At 40.2% G+C, this 27,358-nt stretch overlaps 1 protein-coding gene across 1 annotated transcript in view; it reads left to right on the top strand.

Annotated features, from left to right (window-relative positions):
* LOC146822832 (cadherin-10-like) overlaps positions 1–27,358 on the top strand; it is a 919,004-nt gene that overhangs the window by 827,755 nt on the left and 63,891 nt on the right. The window contains exons 7-9 of the mRNA XM_085607023.1: positions 2,841–3,094; positions 20,342–20,478; positions 22,047–22,168. Coding sequence (XP_085463149.1) covers positions 2,841–3,094; positions 20,342–20,478; positions 22,047–22,168 — 513 coding nt within the window. The remainder of the gene's footprint in view (positions 1–2,840; positions 3,095–20,341; positions 20,479–22,046; positions 22,169–27,358) is intronic.

Raw genomic sequence — 27,358 nt, 5'->3', positions numbered from 1 at the left:
TGTCATTCTCATCTTTCTTCAAAAGAAATAAGACTTTTTTGATTTTAAGTTTTAGTTCTAATTCTACATTCATGCTTTCTAAATTCTTGTCACTATCAGCTTGATTGCCTCTTCTAAAATATCGATTTAGAAAAAACTAAACATCTTGTGTGAAAGAATGAAAAGAAGACAGCAATGTGAAAGTTGCCTGCATCTCAAGAGGGCTGCTGGTGCAATTGATGGAGTTTTCTCTGTCCTCCACAGTGAAACGCTCCAGTCACACAACTTGATCTCACTTGGTCAATTAAATGAGAAGTAGACTTTAGATATGAATAGGCCACTGCAAATAATGAACTTGTTTGTTACAATAAACATTGCATAAACTGGGTTTGTCTTTTAGTGGTGCTGGAAGGAGGGCCTCCTTTCACTGTCTAGAAGTCTTTCCATTTTTGTATTATTGTATGTGTTCTGTGCTTTTTATACTTTCAATGTATATAAACTGTATTTTTCTTTACTATTTAGACGAAGTCAATTGTCAAAAATAGAACATCAATATGATACAATAAAAACTGTTATAAATATATGTATAACACATACATTTATAAATATTTATCATGTCAAAATACACCTCAATTCATTTCGAACCTGACAAATGTTTACATTTGTATACAATATTGCTTTAAACTTCTACCATGACACAACTTTATTGAGCAGTTTCCATTAGTAGCCCAATTTCATGATTCTATTAAACTAGTTATACCTCAGTATTTATCCATTTTGAGTAAAAAGGCTTGTGCGTTTTGGTACATTAAAGATGACATTGTAACAAAATACGTATTCCTGCAAATTATTTTGGAATGGGCAGTGTCATTTTATTGCTTTAACCTGAAATTGACCCAAACAAATCATTTACAATTCAGGCCACACAAGCAACGATTAACTTCTAATAATTGCTCTTTAAGAACCACTACTATGGTGGTATGGCAATTAATCATTTATGTTCTAAAAATCTACTTCTGTTATCGTTTGTCTTTGCCTCACTACTTAAAATATCGAACAAAAGTGACAAAAATATACTTGAGTCTCAGTATAGAAAGCTTGCACTGGTTCAAAAATACAGAGTAAATGCATTTGCTGCTTGTGTGATTTGGAGTGCAGTGATGGGCATTTGCACAAGGACAAACATGGCATAAACTAATTAAAAATGTTCTTTCCACTTTTCAAAAAACAATGATGGGATTTTTTTTAAATGTTTGTTTAAATCACCAGAAAAAATAGCAAACAATAAAGTATTTTCTTTGAACACAGAATATTCATGCACTGAGAATGCATTTGTAATATATCTATTAATCATTAAAATAATTTATTAGCAATTTAAGTGTTACATATGGTTTTACAATCTGTTCCACTCAAATATGACTTTGTGCACAAATATGTTTGCTCAGTTACACTTATTTATTGTATTTATTAACAATTTTAAATAGCATGTTTAAAAACCACTAGGAGTCAAAGGGGCATATGTACAAGCCCCTATAGCCATCACATCACCTATTGTGACATTGTGGTGGCGATAGGGGCTGTACCTTATGTACAAGGCAGCGTTAAGCCATCCAACGTGGCTTAACGCTGCCTTGTACATAACGCCCCCTTTCATGCTATGGTTAGCGTGAAAGGGGCGGGCAGTGAGTGTTGCGGTGGGTGTTCCACCGCAACACCCATTCATTTTGACGCTGTCCCCTATGTACAAGGGTGGGGTACATAGGAGGCAGCGCCAAAATTAGGGCCAGATAAAAACTGGGCTTAAGATGGAGAAACGAGGAGAAATGCATTATTTCTCCTGGTATTTGCTTTTTCCATGTGTGCTGCCTTGCGCAGCACACATGGAAAAAGCAAAATTCCGTTGTTTGTTTTTTTACCTGAAGTTGTCCCTTCCTGTACATAAACAAACTTTTACAAAAATGCCATTTTGTCACTTTCAAGTGTGCTGCATGAAGCAACTCGCATGAATGTGACAGAATGCCATTTTAGGATTGTTTATGTGCCGAAAGGGACACCTTCCTACACATAAACAATCCTCCCCTGCAGGCAGACACCCTTGCACTCTGGTGCAAGGTTGCCTGAATTGGTGTTAAGTTGCTAAACTTAGCGCCATCGCAAGGGGAAACGCAAGGCTGCACCACGTTCTTGTAAATATGGTGCAGCCTTGCATTTCAGAAGTGGAGGAGAAAGGCGTTAAGCCAGGATGGCTAACGCCTCTCTCCTCCACTTCCATGTACATATTCCCCTAAGTACTTTACCAAAATGTAATTAGAGAACAGGAGGCATGATATTATACATAGAGCAGCACAGAGTGCAAAAGTAATAGCAAGTGCATATTACACAAGCAGCAAAAAAGATGGGAATGGATTTACCTTGTTTTCTCATCAGTGTAACATTTTAGTAATATGACCCTTGATGTCTCATCACCAATTCGCTCTAGTTTCTTCCACCCACTGCACATATAACCTGCTAACTCATCTTCCATTTTTTTCTAATCATACCCTAATGCATTATTTGCATTTCAAATGTAAATAATAATTACGTCCTGAAATTCAGAAGCCTATTTTGAAGACATACCTTATAAATCAGGAATGTCTAAAATTGGTCCATGTGGGAATAAGTCATACCAGACTTTACCAAGTAAATGTTTCCCATTCAGATTCATTATATCTAAATGATTATTATATAGCTTTCCTAAAAAGGTATCAGGGCTTTGACTTCTCTGGCTCTATCTTGTACCACCTTTAAATAATATTTTAAATCTGTTTTGCTCAATGAAGTCTGCATCTTTCAACATGTTCTCTCTTTCTCTTGTCATGCAGTACCTGGATTATGAGACACGAAGACTTTACACCCTAAAAGTTGAAGCAATGAATATCCATATGGATCCGCGTTTTTACTATCTAGGGCCATTTAAGGATACAGCAGCTGTTAAAATCTCTATTGAAGATGTAGATGAACACCCGATTTTTAGCAGACCATCATATTTGTTTGAGGTTCTTGAAGATATCGATATCGGAACCATTGTTGGAACAGTGATGGCACGAGATCCAGATGGTGCTTCAAGTCCTATCAGGTACATTTAAGTAATTCAAAAATGCTCTGCATTGTTCACAGTCATAGGGCCCGACTCACAAATGGACTTATGACTTGTAAAGTTATGAGTGCAGTCGAAGTGGATTCTGCACACTCGGGGCAGAATCTCCGCATTACAGTTCTCAGGACAGAGATTCCGCCCCAAGTGCGGAGACTCCGCACTCATAACTTTACAAGTTGGAAATCCCTTTGTGAATCGGGCCCACAAGGTTTAAAATGATATTGGATGTCTATAGGCTGTACTAGTCAAATGACCCAGAAGTGTCAATATTTTGGGTCTCTAGGGCATCTCTGTAAATACCGACTGTTTTACAGAAGCATACACAGCTGTTTCTGTTATACTCATTGCTTAGGTGTGCAGTTTGCACCCACACAATACCAACAGTGTTACACAATCATTGAAACCTGATGATGCCTTTTAGGAGATGGCTTAGCGAGTCGGGGGAACCGCCCAAGCATATCCCGCTGGTAGCTGCACTATGTACATTTTGAAACTGCTGATCACTTTACCTTTCACTGATGCATTCACTTGAAAAAAGACTCCTGCACTAAACTGGGGTTTTTTTTGTAACAGGATCTATGTTTTCCACCTATTCTTTGCAAACCCATTGAAGGTAAACACCGGCATATACTGAGTCACCCGATTATGTAACTGGCCACAACATGATGAGTTGCACTATAACATTTTAAAGAAGCTAGTCATTGTTGTGATATTTTCCATTGGAATATAAACATACATTAAAAATGGTTCTAAACAAAAAGTCCTAAACTAATCATTGCCAGGTTATTTCGAATTTAATCTAAATGCATGCCACATTTTCCAGGAAATTATGTAATTGTCTGCTGCCTATTTTGGACTCGTTTTCTTGTAAGGTTGATCAGCAATCTGAAAATTCTCGAGTATAAGACCTTTGATTAAGGGTGTAGCTAGAAATTTAAAATGCCTCCGGTTTAAACCATTCACATAAGGCACTGAGTGAAGCGAGTGAGTCTGACCATCTATTCAGGAGTGTGTGTTGACCTGATGAGAGTTTTTCCTCACATGACTTTAAAAAAAATTGGAGCATGTTATAACTGATTTCTAAAATATTTGCACTGAATTGACTTCGAAGAATTTCTGAAGGGGCACTCATGAAATTATCCAAAATACAAAGTACTTTCAATATGTTGAGGGTGATCTAGCCATGAGTGTGTTGTGGGATTGCATTTTTCCAACTTTCTACCTTTCCTCTTTATTTCGCTATGATGTTTTTCTTTTTTCACCTCCACATTTTTCTTAATTTCATTTCTATCTATCCCTTTTTGTTTCTATTTGCCCTCTCTCTTACTCTGTCTCTCTCAGTCTCTCGCTCTCCTTCTCATTGCTTCCTATTTTTCACCATTTGTCTTTCTATGTCTCCATTGCTGTAATTAGTTCCTTTCCAAGCCTCAACCACTAACTTTTAGCTCCATCATGTCAGTTCTTTGAACTGTAATTTTTGAGTATCTGTCTGAAGGAGGACCATAAAACATTAATTAGACTCAAGTTGTGACTTAGTCTGTCTAGGACGCAGTGTCATCCTCTTCTTAAATCCTGAAGTGTGGGTTCACTACACCACTAAGTTAATGCCACTCGCATATGTATTATAAAGTTTCCAAACAGGATCACAATTTTTGTTCAATAATTTCTACTGTAGTTCATCTGTGGAGTAATCTAGTTGCCACAAGTGAATTCCATTCATGACTTTTGTGTTGTAAGAGACTCCATTGAGGACCCACACTCATGACCATCATGAGATCAAACCACTTTCTAATTATTTTTACCTATTTCAAATAATTATTAGTACAGCAAGAATACCCTTATTGTGGGCAGCCATGTTAATATTAGTCCCCAAGAATGGGGGGACTAATATTAACAGACTGCCTGCAATTTATAATGCTTTTCAACCTATAGACAAATATAAAGCATTATCCTCAAGTTTTGACACCACATGTGCTCTATTCAGTTTAGATCAAGCAATGAGCATGCGCACTAACATTCATTTATACACTTCCCAATGACCTGGTAGTAATCATGGCAAGATCTGATCTGCAGAGCCAATAAGAGGCTCTTAGCTGATTTATTTACATTTCTTTGTCAACGTATTGTTACATTTACAGTTTGTTATATGTCGTAGAGAGGTACTGTTTATTAGTATACTTTGCCTCTGTAGGCAAAATAAGTACAATTAATTTTTGTTGCCACCAAATAGTAGATAACCTAGGACCACATGTTATTGTGAGGCATGTGGTAGTAAAGACATTAAAATGTTTCAATAAAGTAGTCTAGTTGAATTATGTGTTATGTATACTGAGGCTGAGCCACTGAATGTGACTGTTGAAAGGTATTAGAGGAAGCCCTCCTTTAAGATCAATGGGCTCCAAGCTATTTTTATAGTTATCAAATAGTTTAATTTATTATGCGATTTTTAACCCTTGCTGAATTTTAATGGTCAATTGCAGTATAGGTTTAGGTTTGTACCAATCTTCCCATGTGTTGTTCTTTTTTCATGTAGGGTGACTGCAGTGAGCCCCATAACTGTACAGATTGTACTTGCTCATCCCTGCTCACTGGCCCAATGTGGCAAAATGGGCTGAATTCAACCCTCCCCCTGGTGTATACTAAAGTCTTTGGCATAGCCAATTTGGGTAGTTGAAATTCTTCCATAAGGATATCTCTGTGTCTCTCCATCCTGCCAGATAGCACAAATGTCCCCCTGAAATTAAATACCTGCCTGGCTGAGAAAGTTATGAAAAACTCACTCCCACTTTGGCCTGGATGCAGAAGACAATCTGATCAGCCAAAAGGAGGTACATTGGTTTGGTTAGAACCACCCCCCCCCCCCTCCACCCTCCCAAAACAAATCGCCTAATCTAATTAGATGTTGTGGGACAAATAAGAAGTGACCTTGCATTCAAGACATTCTGAGTGGTCATATTGTCTGAAACCTTTGCTGTTTTCATTTACTGGCTTAAGGGCACCTGAATCACATTCATGTTCATATGAGAAATGTGACATTAACTATCCATTTCAGCTGGTTCACCTTTTTTCTGCATTAACATGAATATTGCTTACATGCAAAAGTGTTGTATGTTACCGTTAGCAATAAGCAACACATACGATCATTAGAACAATTATTAAAGAGTACATTTTAAGGTCTAGAATGTTCCGAACAGTTTTTTAAATAGTAATCAGGAGATTTATTTCACATTATTTTGCTGCACATTTTAGGTCTTAAGTATTTTGAGTTAGTCTTGCCTATGGTTGCAGAATTGCTTTTCTGTTTCATTTATATTTCAACTTTGTAGTGTCCTAAAAAAATCCCAACGGATATTAATGCTAGAAAGATTCCTCATTTTGATATTCAAATACTCGTCTATCTCTTCGTCAATACATTTTTACAAATTCTGTGTTGTGAAGCAGTAAGACATAAAATATCCAACTAATTTCACTAGCTAGAACGTTAAAATGTATGTAGCATACTTACACAAAAAATGGCATGATCTATCATACAGATATTATTAATAGTTGCCTGTACATATGAGTTTGTATATTTTCAGTATCCAAACATATTAAGTCTGTAAAATAATTACTGGGTGGTGAAAATAGGTAGAGTCCATATGAGCTTGGTGCCAGCATGTTCAGGTATTTACTATACTAAATCACCCATCATTTTCTTGAGATCCTTTTTTTGGCATTATAAAAAGTAGCAAAAGTAATAGTGCAACACAGCAAGTATAGAAGCAAAAGATGAACCAATATAATAAAATATACCAATCATTCACTATGTAAACCAATATATGAACAGAAATGTAATGGGCACTCTGAGGGTTTTAGGCATCTGAGAAGCCTTTAAGGTGTTAGGAATTCTTGTCTTACCTAATGAACCCTTATAGCAAAGCATGTTTAATGGCTTATTAAAATCTTCTGTTGCAATTGGTAAGAAGAATACAAAAGGTCTGAGAGAATGTGAAAAAACAGTAGCTTCTTTGGGGACTAAACTGAACCCAGTATTCTTTCAGTGTCTTCCAATGTTGTTTCGTTAATAATAATCATTGGGATGGGAATATTCCCCTGCAAGTTACCCCTCCCTGGGTGACCCAACTGCCAATAAATCTGTTAGGCTGACTTTATTGTAAACTCACATTTATAAAGAATGTTGGTTGAAAAGGACAACATTGAGGCATTTTTAAAACCACTCACAAATTCACTACCACATAAAACAAAATTCAGCTCCGCTGTAATCAGGCATCGCAGCCCTAGGCATCTTGGGTGGAAATTCATTGATGAAGCATGCCACCAACTAGGTTGGTGAGTGAGGGTTTTTCTAAAAACCCAAATGGATCCCTGGATGCATTAGTGAAGATTATTCATGACAACAGAGCCTATTGGTAGCAAGCTCATTCTTGTTTGTTTTTGATGTATTAAGGGGGAAGAGAAATGAGCCCTTCTGCGTCGTCTCGCTCTCTGATTGGTTAGTTGGTTTAGTGTAGTCTCATCTCAAAAAACTCTGGTGCAGATTTACAAGCCCCTTGCGTGACTTTTGCGCAGCAGTTGCGTCACTTTTTTGACGCAACAGCGGCGCAAACAATGCGGCCTATTTACAACGTGACGCATCTAGGGAGATGCGTCATGTTGTAAAGCCCTGCGTCACATTATATCTGCGTCCGGTATAATGTATGCAGGGTGGCCGTTCCCTCGCAGGAAGGCCTCGTAAAAGTGACTCAGTGAAATCTACAAGATTTCACTGCGCCACTTTTAGGACGCCACTGCGTCAAAACCTTACGCCTGCTTGAAGCAGGCGTAAGGTTTTGACGCAGTGTAGTGGAAATAGGCCTCAACACGCATTGCTGGAGTTGCGTCGTGCTTGCGACACGACTCCAGCAAATGCGTGACTTTTCCGCCAACAGATGCGTCAGAATTTCTGACGCATCTGTCATTCCTTGCGCCATAGTGCGCCGTATTGTAAATACGGCGCATCTATGGTGGCGCAAGGGTTTCTAAGGGTGGCGCAGGAAAAGTGACACATCTGTATAGATGTGTCACTTTCTTGTAAAACTGCCCCTCTACAGTCCTGGCATTGACATAGGAGTCCAGAGCCTGACCCTGAGGTCCTTTTTTGGCACCTCAAGCATACCTTTGGATGGGCATCAGTATACCTGGCCATGCACAGTGAGATGACGGTGGCAGTGTACCATGTTTTAAATGATTAGATGCTGAACAGGCTGTTTTGACAGTTGAAGGATATGAGTGTGATGCTTACAGCTTTTCTTGAGTAAAATGCTACTCATGTGTCATGACCAGACTCTGTAATGACATCCCTGTGTGACTATCAATCACATATGTATGTATGTATGGTGCATGATAACAATGTGCTAGTATGCTGTTACCAGGGGAATCTATTTTGGATTGCCCCTGGTCTAACGTACTAGAAGGTGATTCTGAAACACCACTAGATGATTAAAGTATATTGCCTGCATTCCAGAATAGGAGGGTGTAATTCTAGACACAGACGTGTGAACGGATGGAGACAGGGCTGCCTTCTAGGAATGCAGTACAATCTTTCAAGCAAGGGTTTGCAGATTACTTCTTTATGATCATTTCCATTTGCTTAATGGTGGGAAAGGGAGACGGGTCAGCAGAGACAGTTGCTAATGAAAGAGATGTTTCTGGGGAGAGTCTGGATCATTTGTTTTCCTTTGAGTAGCCCATCCTGGAACACAGTTGAGAGCCTGATGCAGGAATGCATACTTAATCTGCTCATATTGTGAGTAATCCTGCTTGGAGTCAGTATCATCAATACCTTCTGTGAGGAGCAATCACTTTGCACAAGTAAACTGTCTGCCCAGCAGTAGAAAAATGAACTATGAAATAAATCAGGCAAACTAGTTTCTAAGTCCAGACTGTGGATCCACATCTCTCTGAATATTCCGTATAAACGTAGGTCCAAACATTTTCTCTTCAGGCTGTTTTATTGCACAAAGAGAAAGGGCAGATGTGTTCGAGGATGGATATGACATAAAGCTAGTCGCCTAAATGTGCGGGAACATTGTCTGGTTTCTGCAAGCCCTAATGGAATCAGATGTGGGTCTGCCAGTGACCTTGTGAGCTGCCTGCCTGCTGAGAGGAAAGAGGAGAGAGCCTTATCCAGTAGGTGTCTACCTGCCAATGAAAGAGAGCCTAGTTGCCGATCCCATGTGAGAACCAGCCAGGAGGGAGGAAAGGGATTATTGGAACTGACGAGAAGATCCTTGAACTGCACAGGGAGGACTGTCTCTCTGCCCATCTGCCAAGTCATATGTGACTTGCAAGTGTCAACTAGAAATACTGCACTACAGACACCTTTTTTCAGAATCTACCTTCATTGCAGTTCAGCACCCCAGAATGAAGGTGGAAGAACCTTTCACTTTAACTGCTGGATCAGACGTCTATAGGTTTAATATTGGAGCCACTGAGTTACCAGACAACAGACTGCTGTGAGAAGGAGGCAGGATGCCCAACTAGTCTCAGTCTGCGCGAAGGCTCGCCCCAAATCCCCGCCACCAGTACACCGCGCTTTCTAATCCTATGTGCACACCACATGAGATCATTCCATGCACTTGAAATTCTGCTCAGTTCATGTTTATTGATTTATTAACAAACTATGTGAAAATAGAAGATAAAAAGTCCCCAATCCAGCCTGATATATAGAAACTGAAATCAATTTTAGTCAGTCAGTTAGAACGAAGAACCTATAAAAATATATAGAAATGCATAGAATACAATCAATGTGGTTAAATTATTGTCAACGCCCAATTGTTGTTTGATAGTCTTAATTAAGAATCAACAAATTGCCCTCAGAATCAAATCTTGTCCATATAGTAAAACAAATGTACTGCAGTTACACATTGTTTTGATAGCAGCATATTAGTAAAAAACAGGACTTAAAGAAATTTTTCTGAAGGTCGATTGGCAATGTTGTACGTATGGGGAACCTCAAGTTTATTTTTCAATTTATTTCAAGTGTAACCCATGAAGTTGTTGTCACATGCATTTTTTAATATGCTGAAAGGGTAGGTGTATAGTTTTGAAGGATGTGAATATGCTCCCATGCCTCAGTATGAGGATTAAACATAAGGGCCTCAAGCATGCATCCTTGTTTCTATCCTCTATTTGTTCTACTTTTCTTTGAGACATGGGAATTGTGGCCAAATGGCCCGTCTTCTGCTCTTTTCAACATCACCATTAAGCATACTGGTGGTGTCAAAGAAAATACATATTTTCAAACTTGAAAAAAACATACTTGTACGATAAGGAAACTGTTACAACATTGGAGAGAAAGTAGGAAAGAGTACTTGACTGAGAATCTTACTTCATTAGCCGATTTGGAGAAGGCTTCTTGCGGCATGTGTAATTAAGTTGTTGAATCAGTATTTTTGAGGTGCATGGTGAACTTTTGATGTGATAATTAATTTATCTTGGAGTAGGTTTACCCTCGTCTGTCTTCCCCTGACTCTTTTTCCATACCCCTTCTAACCTTTTCTCTTTTTCTCAATTCTATGCTTAGATATTGATTTACAAAGAATGAATCTCCTGATGAGACAAACTATTTCCAAAATAAGGGTGATTAGCATTATAAAGATTGAATTGTATCAACATTTTCTTACAAATCTTTGTGATATTCCGTGCCTCGTGTTAATATGTACTGGCATTATAAATAATCCAATAAAAAAATTGTATTTTAAAAAAGAACACCAAGATTGATTAGTTTCAAATTGAAGCCTCAACTGCCTAACTGACTGCTTTTCCTCAACCAAGGCCTACTTTAAGCTCAATCTCTGCAAGAGATATGTGCTCATCAACAGTGACAATGAGCACAAATACGTGAAATATTGTCTCTCTTTAATTAACCTCCACAGTTTTACTTTTACAATGACACCTAGTCCATGAGATGCTGATTTAAAATATTGAAAATTAAAACTCACACAGATAATAAGACACAACCCTAGTAGCATTCATTCACACTGCTCCATATCACTAAATATTTTCTTAATGAATGAATGAATCAATCAATCAATCAAACCATTTGTAGAGCGCACTACTCACCCGTGAGGGTCTCAAGGTGCTGGGGGGAAGGGGTGCTGCTACTGCTCGAATAGCCAGGTCTTGAGAAGCCTCCTGAAGGTTAGTAGTTCCTGGGTCTGCCATAGGAGGATGGGGAGGGTATTCCAGGTCTTGGCAGCAAGGTGGGAGAATGATCTGCCACCGGTGGTCGCTCTTCGGATGCGGGGGACTGTGGCGAGGGCGAGGTCGGCAGAGCGGAGCTGTCGGTTCGGGGTGTAGAAGGTGAATCGTCTGTTGTGGAGCGCCTTGTGTGATCCTCTTGTTGACGGGAAGCCAGTGTAGGTCTCTCAGGTGTGGTGTGATGTGGCTGTGGTGAGGGATGTCGAGGATCAGGCGTGCAGAGGCGTTCTGTATGCGTTGTAGTCGTTTCAGGAGTTTGGCCGAGGCTCCTGCGTAAAGGGCGTTTCCGTAGTCCAGCCGGCTGTTGACGAGGGCCTGGGTGACCGTTCTTCTTGTTTCGGTGGGGATCCACCTGTAGATCTTGCGGAGCATACAGAGGGTGTTGAAGCAGGAGGACGAGACAGCATTGACTTGCTTGGTCATGGAGAGTGTTGAGTCGAGGATAAACACCAGGTTGTGCGCGTGGTCGGTGGGTGTCGGTGCTGCTCCCAGAGCGGAAGGCCGCCAGGAGTCGTCCCAGGCTGAGGGGGTGGAGCCGAGGATGAGGACCTCTGTTTTTTCCGAGTTCAGCTTCAGACGGCTGTACTTCATTCACTCGGCGATGGCTTTCATTCCTTCGTGGAGGTTCAGACCCCAGAAATGGGATGCTATTCTTGGACCTGGCACATCTCATTATGGGCAGTCCTCTGCTTACTGGTCTACATCTAACTCCACTGAAGAGTAATCTCCATGTTATGACTGGTTTGGCTCAAAAGGCTGAAAAAGTATGTCTGTGTATCCCAGGTGCTCAGAAAACTCTATAGGTTCCCTCTGCCTACCTGATCATCTTCAAAGACAGAGCAGTGAACTTATACACCAGACCAAACTTCTGAATAACATCAACATTTCCAGGGATTTAAGCTGCGCTTACAGCAGGTAACGGAATGCTAAAAACAGGAAAGAAAAGAAATGTGAAAAGACAAGATATCAAACCTTCTCCTGCCATGTACCAAGGTTTTGGAGTTTTTTACACTTCTTGCACCACTTTTATTTCACTTGCAGAAGGAATTGAAGACATATCTCTTTACAACACATCCCTTTCTTGAGCAATAATCTCCCTTGATATTTTATGGCTGTAGAAGAGACTCCCTGTAGTTAATCCCTCTCATCATAATCATTTCATATATATTGCACTCTTGTTGATAGCAATATTTGTTTTACATAAAACCCTCTACATTGATACATACATGCATACATGTTTATACAAATAAATACATACATATCTAGAGTTCTATGTGAAGCCATATTATATAAATGTCAACCAGATATAGCTACACAGCAAACCAAAAAAATGAAAAATTACTCCACTGTGCACCTGAACGTTCCAACAGAATTTAGAGGCACCAAGATATATTCATATCTTAAGTGACCTTATTTTAGTTCTCAGTACCGGCCCTCGACTTCTGTCTTGTCCTGAGCATTGTATGGTGATTATATTGTTTGAAAACATTGTAAAATCATCAATCTGCAGTTGGGGAACTTCAGCTCGTCAATCGAAATGCACTGAAGCATGTCTTACAATATATAAACACATAAACTGCACCTTTGAATTATGGGCGACTGCTTTCTCGTAACTATGATGAAGAATTTCATTTTGAGAACCTTTAGGCTCAAGAGAGCTATATTATTAACCCAAGCCAAGTACCATTTCCCCAAGGTAGTAATGCAGGTTACGTTATTCATTGCTACTGGAGTTGCGTGATATTAGTTAGTACCAGATCCACTAGTCTGGACATAAAATGCCAATTTTGTACTGTTACACACGTAATGTCATTCTATAGGTCGTCACTTATACTGCCTACACCAGTATTTTAAGTGGACTTGTTCAGGTGAAAGTAATGCAGCAATTTTCACGTGGGAGCACTACAAGCTATTAGGTGAGCCAAAAGTTTCATTTTAACAATCTTGTTTGAATGCAGAGTATTTCCAGTTTTTAAAATGTATCGGGTAAAAAAGGCACTTATATACTGGAAGTTAAGGGGATACTCAGCAACCATCAAACTGGTCATTAGTGTAGAGCATTTATCATGGGAGAAGTCACAAACTTGAAGTAAATAACTAAGGAAAGCAGCAAGAAAATCTGTTATATTTGTCAGAATGTATGGCTTCATTTTTGCAACTATAATGCGATTTTCATGTCTCCAATGTGTCACTGCAAATTGCGTGTTCCATCACCTTCCATTATGCTTCACTCATTTTCTTTTCAGTCCCCAGTGCTTAACCACAAAATGAGGTTTCTGAGACTTTCCAAGCCAAAGAAATGAATAGAGACTACAGTAGTAATTGATAAAAAGCATATTACTTCTGTGCTTCCGCAATTAAAAATGCAATGGCTACAAATTAATTAAAACAGACGTTGAGATTGGAATAACCTCTATGATGGAACAAACCTAATTTGCATGTTGGTGTGTCTATTACAATTTGAAATAAGCTTTACTATCTTTGAGTCACAGACTGTCACACCCAATTAGCTGTCTCTTGAAAATATTAAAAATGGCAAATAAATTATGGAAAATATTTTCTCCACTATTTATAAACAAATATTTCTGAGAATTTAATTGCAAATATTCAAAAACATAAATGGATATGAAGTTTATATAGATACGTTTATGTGTGAGAACAGCATAATTAGCCAGCTTACCCTTTATTCCTATTTCTCAAAGCGTTCCTTGTGGGCTAAATGCACATTCTCTTGATGTCTTTTAGGGTGTGTAGCTTGCTCATTCTACGAGGAGTAGTTTTCCACAGAGTGGGTGATTCCACTTCATGCTCAGCACTGAACCCTGTATGGGTTTGCACAATATCAGACAATGAGCAGTAGCATTCATCAGAGAAAGGAGCTGCAGCTATGCACCTGGTATAAGCACACACAGACATACAAAAAGAGGTGACCACCATACCATGCTTACCATTCCAGATTGATGAACCCTAAGAGCATTATGGGCATTATGGGCAAAATTATGCTGATGGCTGCTCACCTTCCTGCCTAGCAACCCTTGCCCTGACACAGTTCTTGTGAATGAAGACACATACCGTAGATACAGTTGTAAACATACACTTTACAGTTGTCGGTGCATAAAAATGATTTTAATTTAGTTTTGTAATGGTATAGGTGTGCAAAACATGTGATAGCAAATCTACACTCCACAAAATTATAGTGGACAATGTATACGTTTTTATTGGCATTTCCTATTAACAAAGCAATGTTTACATATTGAGACATCACAATGAGGATCAACAAATGGTCCCAATATAACCCTTCCCTCCCGCCTCTGTAGGCTCTAACTTAACCAAATGTCCATACTAAACACTGTATAAGGAACAAGGCACATCGTGAGAGGCTTGCTGATGGCAAAGTTACATAACACTAGATAGCACCATAGTGTCAGTCAAAGTAATTGCTTCAACCCTTATCATCATTCGTACTCAAGGGGTCAGTGCATCTGGGAGATCTAAAAGCTCGGTGAGCATTACCACCCAGGCCTGTAGGTTCTCTGCATGTTTATTATCCCTATGTGTTTTACGCATATGGCTCTCCTCAGCTTTCGCCCATTCAGCGATATCTCTCTGCCATTCCGCAATCCTTGGTGTAATTTGGGTCATCCATCTAATGGCTATTCTACGCTTGGCAATTACAAGCCCCAGAAGAAGGAACTATCTATTCCGTCCCAAGAGACCCTGCCCTACATCCCTGGGGATGGACAACCCAGTGGTCAGGTTCAGAGACTTTAAAATCGCCTCCCAATTAGTCATCCAAATTAGGAAACTTCCAAAACATGTGAAGGAAATCCGCTCCCTGCCCTGCCCAGCTGGGGCAGGAGGAGGGTCCTGCCGGGTATATTGCATGTATTGTTCTTGGGGTGAGATAAACCTGATGCATCACATTATACTGGAGTAACTTAAACATTGCATTATTAGCGGTTGCCTTTACCCCTTCATGGATTTTCTCACAGTCCTTAGCCGAGAGTGGCTCTTCCAACACTGGTAAATCTACCAGAGGCATATCCTCAGTCAGTGCCCTATATATGTGCGAGATCAGTCTCTGCCACCAGCCATATTCAACAGCGTTCCCAAAGTCTGGGATGCCCCGGACGTCAGGGAAGGATGGCCATATCCCACTGGCCTTCACTGCAATTTTTGCAAACTGCAGAAATTGGCCATTCCCCAATGAAATGTTTCAACAGCATCAGCCAGGGTGATATACCAGTTGTTTGGGTATACGTTCTGCAATGTCTCACACCCACCGGCATGCCACCTATCTATTGACATTCTCTGCACAATGAGTTTGAATGGGAGCAGTTCCCAAATATTCATGTTGTGTGCAAAGGGGGCCCTCTGTAATACAAGTCAAACTGCCTTCTCCCATACCCTGCAAACCTGTCTGACCACCTGGAAGCCGGAACCCTTACGCCCATCATTAATAGCTCAGGCAATGAAACATAATTGCAAGTACCCTTCAGCAATCTACGTTCCGAGTTTTCAAGGTCATCCATCTGGTTAACCGTGTGTTGCAGCTGAGCTACCAAATATTAAAGTTCTAGGGAAGGTAATTTGAGACCTCCCTTCCACCAGGGGCACTTGAGAGTGACCAGGCTAACCTTCTATCTCTCAGAGGTCCACAAAAGGTCAACTATCAGCTTGTTTAATTCCACAAAGTATTTTCTATGGATCTCAAACAGGGTCCCTTGAAAAACATACAGGCATCATGGCAGCACTTACATTTTTACCAGCACCAGCTTCCCCATCAGAGCGAAGTGGAGGGTGTTCCAGAATGTCACCGTCATTTTCAAACCTTCTAGCACCTTACCTGTGTTTGCAGCCTCAAACTCTGCTTCTCATGTCTAAGTCCTATACAAAGATTTTAGGCCTCCTTTATTTCCCGGGGTAGATCCAACCATGGTAGGTTCTGCACTTGTTTACCAGTTATTTCTCCCAACTGTAACAGTTTAGATTTTGAACAATTAACGTGTAACCCAGACACTTCACTCAGCAAATGTTCACATCATCATTTAGCATCGACAGGGGGCAGTAGGATGTCAAGTCTGTAACATCCTTATCTGGTTTGGACAACATGACAATAAGCGCCCCCCTTATAAAGGCTAGAAGCAACCCTCTCCTATATTGCTTCATTATAAACTTCCAGCAAGGAGTCCGCCATTGTGTTGGTAAAATTCGGCGGCAGGCAGGCCCCTCCCTTTAGTGGTCTTCAATGCCCATATTGCTACCATTATTTCTTCCCTGGTTATAAGGGTGTCCCAACTGTCTCTCTCTTCCTTCAATAAGGAGAACATCTGAAAATTACCCAGGTAGTTGTCACTAGCCAGTGGTTCGCTGTCAGGTGGTGCTGCATAAACCCTTTGCAGGTGTGATCCGAAGACTTCTATTATGACTTGTCGTGTACTCACCATCAGCTCCTGGGTGTCCAGTACCCCCACCATGGGAGGGCATCATGTTTCTCTTCGGAATAGCTTGGCAAGCATTCTACTAACCTTATCTCCTTCATGTGGAGTCGCTGTCTACAGCTGGAGCGGACAAACTTATCTAGCCTGTCCCAAGTTTCCAGTAACTCATGCCTACACTCCTTCCCTTCAGGTAAACGCAGCGGCTGCTCAACCACACTGTTCTCCAAGACACTAAGATGCTTTTCCATAACATACAAGAACCTGCATAGTTGTTGCCTCACATCAAAGGATACTTTCAAGCACTCTCCATGCAGCACACATTTCATTGCATCCCATTCCATGGCTCTTGTCGTCGCACTATCCCAATTCTCAGTAAAATAATGATCTTGTAGCTCATCCACATCATTTGCAAACACCGGGTCTGATAATTCCTCCACGAAGGCAGCATAGGGGCCTCCCTACTCACTCAGAAAGAGACCAGCAGGGGCAAACGGTCAGCTAGGTAAAGCACCCAGGAGGTATCCTCCACAAACTGAATTGGGGCCCCTGCCAGTAAACAATAGTCATAGTGATTATGTGTCCCAGTTGTAGGCACAAAGCAAGACTATACTCTGCCCTGCGGAAATGTACCCTCCATATATCTTGCAGTCCCAGCACCATCATAATCTCCCTGGGAGTGCTCATCATTGCAGGCTTGGTGTCAGGTTTTGGGGCGAGTCGGTCCAAACTACCATCCAGTACACAATTCAGACCTCCAGCCATCAGTACCTCAGGGCCAACATGTTCTGCGGCCCACTCAATGCAGACCTAAAGAATGTAGTATCATCCACTGTAGGAGCATACAAATTTACCAAACATAAATCTCTAGCATCAAAAGTTTCGAAGACAATCACATAAAGTCCCTCAGGGTCCGGTTTCACTCTCTCAGTCCCAAAGAGACCTCCAGGCGCAGCCTGGATCAGAACTCCCTTGACATAGCTGGAGTAGGTGGATTTGACCCAACCACCTATGTATCAGTTGTTTAATGCATGCACTCCAAGTGGGAGTTTCCAGCAAGAATGCAACAGAGACACCATAGTACCTGAGGTAAGAGTAAACTTCCAAGCAGTAGCCATAGTTCCCAAAAAACTTGCACACCTGAGTTCCACTGTGCACCATTCACACTCCACCCTGCCCCCTCAGATATACAGTGCACCACGTATCAGTTATCAGGTTCTAGTAACATTGAGCCAAGTCCCCCCCAACTACACATTCAACCTCGCTTAAAAACAACTTGGAACTCCCCCCACCGAGAAGCAGTGTGTCCAAAAAGCAACGGCCCCAAACAGCAAGGCTAACTCTGAGATCTACCACAAAAGCCTCAGCTTCGCTAGACGCATTGAGCTGAGGGCCTAGCATCCCACAAGGTAGGCAAGGCCAGAGGCACTCGTGGACAACCAAGTTGTGTAAATGTGCAGAAAGGAAGATTGAGAATAACAAATACGTCTTTAATGTTGTATATAAATTATATGGGGATCTGATGGTATAATAATACAGATAAAGGTATTCAGTTAATAATTGTTCTTTATTAATGGGCTTGATGTCTGAAATGCATTTGGACCAGTCTAAAGCCAGTAATTTTTAAGTTCAAGAAAAGATTTCAATGTTCAATACGTGAAACAAGTTGTCTGGTCCTTCTTCTAGTAGTAAAAATATTTCGACAACGGGAAACTGTGTGGTCGTCTTGGAGTGTGGATTCTCTATCAAACATTTTGCACACCTACAACGCAGAATACATTTAGGAACTCTTTTTCGTGTTCAACAAACTGTAAGGTGTAACTGTATATGTAATGACTTGTGTACATTTGTTATAACTACAGGATTTATTCTATACCAAATCATCACTAGCCAATATCTACTGTATTGTAAAGTACTGTTGTTAGGTGTTGGTTACTGCCATGATCAGCAAGTTTTTTTCATTAACCTATAACTATATCTTAAGTGAGAACAGCACACTGCTTCATCAAATGGACCCAATCCCCATTTGTGTATGAAGAATATGCCATGCCAAGAGCAGTGTAATGTTTAAGGAGGGATTGTTTCGGTTTGTGTGACTATTTTACCAGTTGCATTCCCTGATTTTTAAAGAATTGAGTTGAAATCTTTAAAATGAAACAACTTTAGGAGTTTTTCAATGATTTTATGCAGATGTTTCGATCCTAAAAAGGATGTAGGTAATATGTAGGGAAAAATACATAAATTATTTAAATATCTTTAACTTCTCTGGTCTGTTCACTTGTTGATTCCTGGTGCCCTTATGAAGTTGGCAAGACAGAAAATATCTGCTGGGTACCTATTAGCTGGGTTTGTGGGGATCGAAATTGTGCCTGTGGAGACGTGCAGAGTTCAAAGCTGTCACTTGTGAAGTTATGAAGTATGTGAACGTTTCGATAAAAGTGATATTTTCAACTGTTCTTGTAATTAACACATGGTGTGTTTCGAAATGGGCTTGAGGCTCGCAAAGTGTCTTTTATTGTAAGTGTAAATCTTCCCTAAGGAAAGGTTCACTTCCACTGTCAGTGAAACAGATTTTGTTTTATTTTGAAGATCATGAAAGTGTTGTTTCTTTTACAAACTCAGAGCAAACAAGTGGCAGTAATTAGTAAAACAATTCCCTTATTTGGAGTTTGTCAGATGGTATGTGTCATCATAAATATGATGAATGTCATGTCTGTCACATTACAAGTGCATTAGTGCCAGACAGAATATCCACCATGTTTTGACAGAGTATTCGATCCATCAAACTATATATATGCCCTAAGAGTTTAGAACACCAGAAATATAACTGAGTGTCCAGACAATTATCATGTCTCAACAATTAATGGCTGAGTAGAGGACTTTTTGCCTACATTGTATGTATGATTATGCCCCACCTTCAGCAGGCTTTATTGGACCAGCCCCCATACCGCTGACATGTATCACGCCACATGGCTCATATTAAGGGTCCTAACAATGTGGTCATCCTATATATTTTTGTTTATTTTATTGTTATCTATATTATAATTGTAGTTTCAATTACACACTTGTAATGTTTTACTATCACAAATGTAACAGAAATGTATACATGTCTGGCCCTAGTCATAGAAAAGGACTGTGAAATACTCTTGAATTACTCCTAGCTTACTCTTTAGTTCCAGGAGTACTTCCTGCTTACTCGTGAATTGCAGGAGTATATCAGGAGTACTACAGGAGTAAGTCACACCAAATCACAGCACAATCTTTGTGAACAGGGCACCCAAAGTCTTACTCTGACCTCAGAGCAAAACTTGGTGACGTAAGCCGCATCTTTTAAAAGCATTAGCTTTGTGCACTGCTGCGCACAGCAGTACATTTTTTAAAATATAATGGTCACACATGGCAAAGCTAAAGGCATATGGCACCATGTTGTATGTGCTTGAGTATATAAGGAGAAATAGTATAAATAGATATATCAATTTTGAATTATGCTGTTGCTGCATTTATTTCCTTTCAGTTATTCCACTTTGCCTTTTATGTATCTGCTTAGGTTTACCTTGGATCGTCATACTGACCTTGACAGAATATTCAATATACACTCTGGAAATGGATCAATCTACACGTCAAAATCGCTTGACCGTGAAATATCCCAATGGCACAACCTAAGCATAATAGCTACTGAAATCAGTAAGTCGTTTAGTGTTTAATGTATTTGTCTTTCATGTGCCTCTTCTAGATTCTGTAGAGGTTGAGACAATTTTTGTAACACAGCCCTTACAGGGATGTCATTCTGTATTAGAATTTATTTTTGCATATATTGTTCAGTAATCAAACATATTAACTAACCACAACTTTAAAACAAAAGACGACTTGAATGGGAAAAACATAAAATGACATTATCATCTGACATATTATGGATGGATGAAGTGACATGTTTCAGGCATTGAGATGTTGTAGGCATCATGCAGCATGGCTTAGCATGCCATAATTCCCTTTTGCTGCTACCTACCTAATATGTTCTCATACACTCACTTGATGTGAAAAATAGGGCCTTAAAGAGACCAAGGGTCCGATTTACTAAACACTGGTCACAAAAACTAGCTGCAATGACCAATCAGTATTTTGCACCCAGTATAGAATTTTACAAACCGACATATGTACTAAAAGGTTGTTTGTAAAATGTCAGTTCTGGATGGGTCACAAGCTGAACTACCTCATTAATATTCATGAGGTAGGTCACAAATTGTGACTTGCTCCGATTGGTGGACTTCACAAGAATGGTAGATTCCTAGGGTCGGCAGATAAAAATTTTGACAATCACCATTTTTTTAATGCAGCCCCATTTTCCATACAGGAAGTAGGACTAAGTATAAAAAAACACTTTCAATTTTTTTTGTTAATAGTTGGCAGGGGTCTTCAGTGGTCATCTGGGCCACGGCCTACTCCCCAACAAACATTTTTTTTGACATTCACAATGGGGAAGAGTGCCCATGGGAATCCCTTCATTTAATGAATGGCTTAAAATCCCAGCTCGGGAATTGGTAATGTTTTATTGTTTTGCAACCAGATTTCCATCACAAAACGTTTATACATCTCACATTGAATCTCTATTTGTAAGGGACACTCACAAGTCTCTTCAAAATAGCGCAGAGGTAGAGTAAAAAATCCAATCATTAAATATTTACTGAATCCTATAGTGTGTTTTGTACGTTCAGCACATTGCAAATACTTTTTTGCCTTCTCAAACAGCGATTTGAACTCTTTGTGGCCATAAAAACATTCAGTACATCTAGGCCATATTTATGTGAAACTGAATGAGGGTAACAAGTTAATGGGGATTGGAGAATGGGCAGTTATACTGGTGTCCCTAGTTAAAGCACAATTCTATTGCCCCTTTGTAAGGTACATTTCCTACAATTTACTATTTGTTTGAGTTTAACAAATAATTAGCCAAAGGTAATAATGTACAAATATGTTGAATAGCAGGGCTGGTCTACTCTGCACTTAACATAACAAAAGATAATTCTAAAAATAATAATAAAATAAAAATAATTAAATGCAATCAGATCCAAATGAATATGTCACTTAAACGTTGACTGGGAAAGATTGGTCGAGGAACCACAATAATAGAAATCAGGTTAACTCACTTAAAGAAATAAAAAAGAATGCTACAGGATAATAGAAGAAGAAATAATAATTTAAGCTGGGCCTGTCTGAACAACACCATAATTTTGTTTATTTTTTTCTGTCTACAGACAACCCCAAACAAGCCACTCGGGTTCATGTTTACGTAAAAGTTCTGGACGTCAATGACAACGCACCTGAATTTGCTACGTTCTATGACACTTTTGTATGTGAAAATGCAAGAGCTGGGCAGGTAATGTATTTGCATAATAAAGCAAACCTAATGTTATATTGTTGAGCTCGTCTACAAACTGATTTTTTATTAAATCATTATTCAGGAAACTCTTTGACATAACATATACATGTCATTATATATTATGCAATATTTTCCAAGTTCAGTTTCCCTTTTTGACTCTCTTTGGTGGTTGGCTGTCTATCGAAAAACAGAAAAAAGAGAAAACAAAGAATGCAGGTAACAGAGCGGTACATGACAATGAAAAAATGTATTAACTCCACCCAAATGCAATTCCTAAACATGCAATTATTTAGATTAAAGCAACGTGGTGCTGATGTGGAACGTTTCTTTCTCTGGCTAAGAGAGAATCACAAGAAGACATGAGACATGAAAAGTATGTCTATAGAACTTCATTTTTGGAATATGTAAAAATGTATGGATATTTTTTGAAGCAATGCTACATGGTGTTTTATGAACATGTCAAAAGAAAAATGAAATATAAATATTAAAGGGTCACCATTCACAACTCTGTAATTTCAAAGAACTGCTTTAGCTGGACAGGCGCTTTTTAGCAGATAATGTGTTTGGACCCCACATCACCATTCTGCACCAAACATTCACAAAATGTATGCATGGTTAACATTTTAATGAACTTTTTCAGGTTAATCTAGGGAAGACGGCATACAGTCCAGTAGCGGTCCGTGGAGGGAGTGATGGTGAGGCAGTGAGGCGGGGCGGGGGAGGGGCAGGGTGGTGAAATGTAAACACCGGATTATGGATGACTGGAGGTAAGTACACATTTAAATAAGTAAAACGAATTTCGTTGCACGCGCTGCATCGAAAAATGCGATGCAGCGCGCGCAAAGGAATTCGTTTTACTTATTTAAATGTGTACTTACCTCCGGTCATCCATAATCCGGTGTTTACATTTCACCACCCTGCCCCTCCCCCGCCCCGCCTCACTGCCCCACCGTCACTCCCTCCACGGACCGCTACTGATACAGTCATATGGGGAACAGGCAAAAGTTGGTTTCCAACTCAATCATAGACATAGAAATCACACGTGGTTGGAAAACAAAACTGAACAGAATGTAATTATATTTTGCAAGAAATTAATGTTTGCTTACATTTCAAGCTCGGCGGTTCGCTTTTTATTTTTTTATTTTATTATTTTATTATATATATTATTGAATAATATAAATGTAAATAATTTAAAACAACTAAAATTAACTTGGAACTATCACAATAAAATGTATATATCATTGACAAATCCAATAAAATTTGTATTAACCATAACAATAATTTACATGTATTAATTTCATTGATACATATTCATTTTTAAAATGTTTAATATATTAATATCCACTGCTCCAAGCTGCTTCCTAACCCAGCACGAATGGATCCCAATCATGGTAGGAGCACCCCAGTCAGTACATGTGTAAATCCAAAAGTTTGAGAAAACATGCCCATTCATGATTAGAATGTCTCAAATTTGATGTTTGTCCAGAAGTCAACAGCAACAAATCGATTTTTTGCTTGTGACAGTTTGTAACTGGTGAATAAACATCACATCTGAGACATTCTGAGAGAACACATTTTCTCAGACTTTTGGATTTACACACACATACACACACATGGTTAAAAAACAAAAGGTTATAGGGATGTTATAGTCAGGTAAGGTACTAAGATTTTAGCTAAAAAAAATTAAAAAAACAAAGAAAACACTGGAAAATTAAAAGTTTGATGTGAAGTTATAATCAAGCCTTGTATTAATATAAAAACAATTGTTTTAAAAGTTAACACTGAAATTCACCACTTGTAGTTACAGAGCTTACTATAGCTTGTGATTTGGCATGAACTGGTTATAACTTCACATGACCCATTCTGTGTCACCATTAATGACCTCACTGATGCCATCTCAAATAATTTCAGCCAGGGACTCCACCACAAGTGTACAGGGGTCAGTGTATCCTTACCATGCCTCATTAAATTCATTTTTAATTTACATTCAGGACAAGGGGACGGAGTCCCCATGTCATGTAATGGAAGCAGCAACAGTTGTGTTGATGTTGTAGCCAGCGAATCAGATCGATCAGTCCTATCGGACCTGGACTGGTTTTTAAGGACCGAGACAGTCGCAGGGAAAAAATTATTCCTCTCAGCCAATCAGATTACTGCATTGTTTTAAATTGGCTGTCCTGCAGGACCAGCTTTTAATATATCACCAACTTTTAAATCTTAATTTCTCAAAAACTGCTAAACAGATTTCTATCAAATCACAAAAAGCACACTTTCTGAGTCAAGGTGTAGCTTTCTGCCAAATTTGGTGTACATCTGTTAAAACATTTTTTTTTAAATGCTTCTTAAAATTGCAATAGGAAATTGCATGAGGAAAATTTGTTTTGGGCCCTCATTTTCCTCAGCCCCAACGTGAAGGTTGACAAATTGCTCTAAAGTTAGTAGCAAAACAAAAAACATTCTTCCCATGGAAAGTCGGACCTAACTCTAACTACACAGACCCAGCCACCGCTGTATAATATATCTATATATAATATATATATATTTTCACTGAAAAAAACCATAGGTTTCAGGGGCGTTATAGTTAGTTGCCCATTTCACTCGTACAAAACCATAGAAATTATAGTTAGTTCAGCTAACTATAACTCGTGCGCGGGTGAGGGTGAGAGGAGGTCTGCCACTCTATCACAAAGATGATGTCATCAGTGATGTCATTTGAGATGTCATGAGTGATGTCATGAGTGATGTCACTGACCATGTCATGAGTGATGTAATATGTGAAGTCATCAGCAGTGCATTGCGGACGCGTGAGTTATAGTTAGCTGAACTAACTATAACGGGGGAATTTCTATGTTTTTGTACGAGGGAAATGTTCAACTAACTATAACGCCCCTGAAACCTATGGTTTTTTCAGTGAATTTCTAAGGTTTTTTAAATGCTAATTTCTAACTATAACATGCCTGAAACCTATGTTTTTTTCAGTGAATATATATATATTTATTATGCCATGCATACATGTGAAAATGTCTCGGTCCGCCTGTTTGCCTCGGTGGCACAGAAAAAATGGGTAGAACTGACGTCAGCATGCCGGCAAGATATTCTTATGGCTCCGATGACGTCCTACGTGTCACGAGCGGAGCCATGCTATTATGACGTCCTCGTCGATGTGGGAGAGCTAGGAAAGAATTTCCGTGGAATGCTGGTGCAGAGGATATTCACCTAAGTGTTCAGGCTAGTCCTTTGGGAGCAACTGTTTATGTTGCCACTCCAGAAACCGAAACCAGTGATCCAAGGGCAGAGCCCCTGCAGATGGCACACGAGGTGGGGTGCCCATTCGTGTGCACCGGCAGGGCAGCGAAGTGACAAGCACCACAACCCACCAAAAAAGGTAACGAGGGCACTGAATAACACAGTATCTTCTCTTTGTATCTGGCAGGAACAACAAAGTTAAAATGCCCTCATACCAAAATGTAGAATTAGTGCTACAACGGTCTTCAAGAGGACCTGTGATGCCGCTTCTGCCTCCCGTACCCTGGAGGCGGCACATGGGTCACGCGGTACGGTCATACTGCGGTGGGACGCACACTCGTTGACCTCTCATGGCACTGCTCCACACTTCAGGGAGGAGGCTTTCCATTAGCTATGTCTTCTGATGACTTGTCGCGCCGGCCCGTCCAACAACAGAACTCCTATAGATCCAAACAAACTCTTCCACTTTCTCACCGGAAGTGAAATCAGGCCACGCGGACACTTTCACAATACAACAGCTGGGAATGCACTTTTCGGTAAAAAAAACACATTCCTTCTTCCTAATTAATCAAATAAACGTCTCTCTGAACAACAGGGGCCAGCTTCGATCGGGAAACAGCAGTTACAATGACTTTTTTACTTCGTGATACCATTACAACGCATGCATTACCACGCATGCGTTGTACATCGCGAAATCATTACTACACTTTTTTTAGAATGCATGGTCATTTACCACGCATGCGTTTACAACAAATTTTGCTGTATAGGTATGTATGGTAAATGACCATGCATTCTAAAAAACATGTAGACGATCCATGTTGTTGTAAGGAAACCGAGGCTGTTCCGTTTCCTCACAACGACGTGCACCCCCCCTCAGATACGACGTGAAGCAGGAACCACGAGGAGAGAGGAACCACAAGGAGTGAGAGGTAAGGGGGATTGGGCATGGAGTGTTTTTTTTCCTAGGGTTTACGGTAGTGCAGTGGTGTTTGGGTAATGTAGTGGGTCGTGCTGGGGGTGGTGTTTTAGGGTTTAGGGTAGTGCAGTGGTGTTTGGGTAGTGTAGGGGGTCATGCTGGGGTAATGTTTTAGGGTTTAGGGTAGTGCAGTAGTGTAGGTGGTCGTGCTGGGGGTAGTGTTTTAGGGTTTAGGGTAGTGCAGTGGTGTATGGGTAGTGTAAGGGGTCGTGCTGGGATAGTGTTTTAGGGTTTAGGGTAGTGCAGCGGTGTTTGAGTAGTGTAGGGGGTCATGCTGGTGGTAGTGTTTTAGGGTTTAGGGTAGTGCAGGGGTGTTTGTGTAGTGTAGGGGATCATGCTGGGGGTAGTGTTTATGGTTTAGGGTAGTGCAGTGGTGTTTGGGTAGTGTAGGGGGTCGTGCTGGGGGTAGATTTAGGGTTTAGGGTAGTGTAGTGGTGTTTGGGTAGTGTAGGGAGTCATGCTGGGATAGTGTTTTGGGGTTTAGGGTAGTGCAGTGGTGTTTGTGTAGTGTAGGGGGTAGGGCTGGGGGTAGTGTTTTAGGGTTCAGGGTAGTGCAGTGATGTTTGTGTAGTGTAGAGGGTAGTGTTTTAGGGTTTAGGGTAGTGCAGTGGTATTTGTGTACTGTAGGGGGTCGTGCTGGGTTCTAGTGTTTTAGGGTTTAGGGTAGTGCAGTGGTGTTTTTGTAGTGTAGGGGGTCGTGCTGGGTTCTAGTGTTTTAGGGTTTAGGGTAGTGCAGTGGTGTTTGTGTAGTGTAGGGGGTCAAGTTTTAGGGTTCAGGGTCGTGCAGTGGTGTTTGGGTAGTGAAGGGGGTCGTGCTGGGGTAGTGTTTTAGGGTTCAGGGTAGTGCAGTGGTGTTTGTGTAGTGTAGAGGGTAGTGTTTTAGGGTTTAGGGTAGTGCAGTGGTATTTTTGTACTGTAGGGGTCGTGCTGGGTTCTAGTGTTTTAGGGTTTAGGGTAGTGCAGTG

Source organism: Triturus cristatus, chromosome 5_2 (genome assembly GCF_964204655.1).
Source record: "Triturus cristatus chromosome 5_2, aTriCri1.1, whole genome shotgun sequence".
In the NCBI taxonomy this organism is placed as follows: Eukaryota; Metazoa; Chordata; class Amphibia; order Caudata; family Salamandridae; genus Triturus; species Triturus cristatus.
The sequence above is the reverse complement of the archived record's forward strand: the minus strand, read 5'-3'. Positions and strand labels throughout refer to the sequence as shown.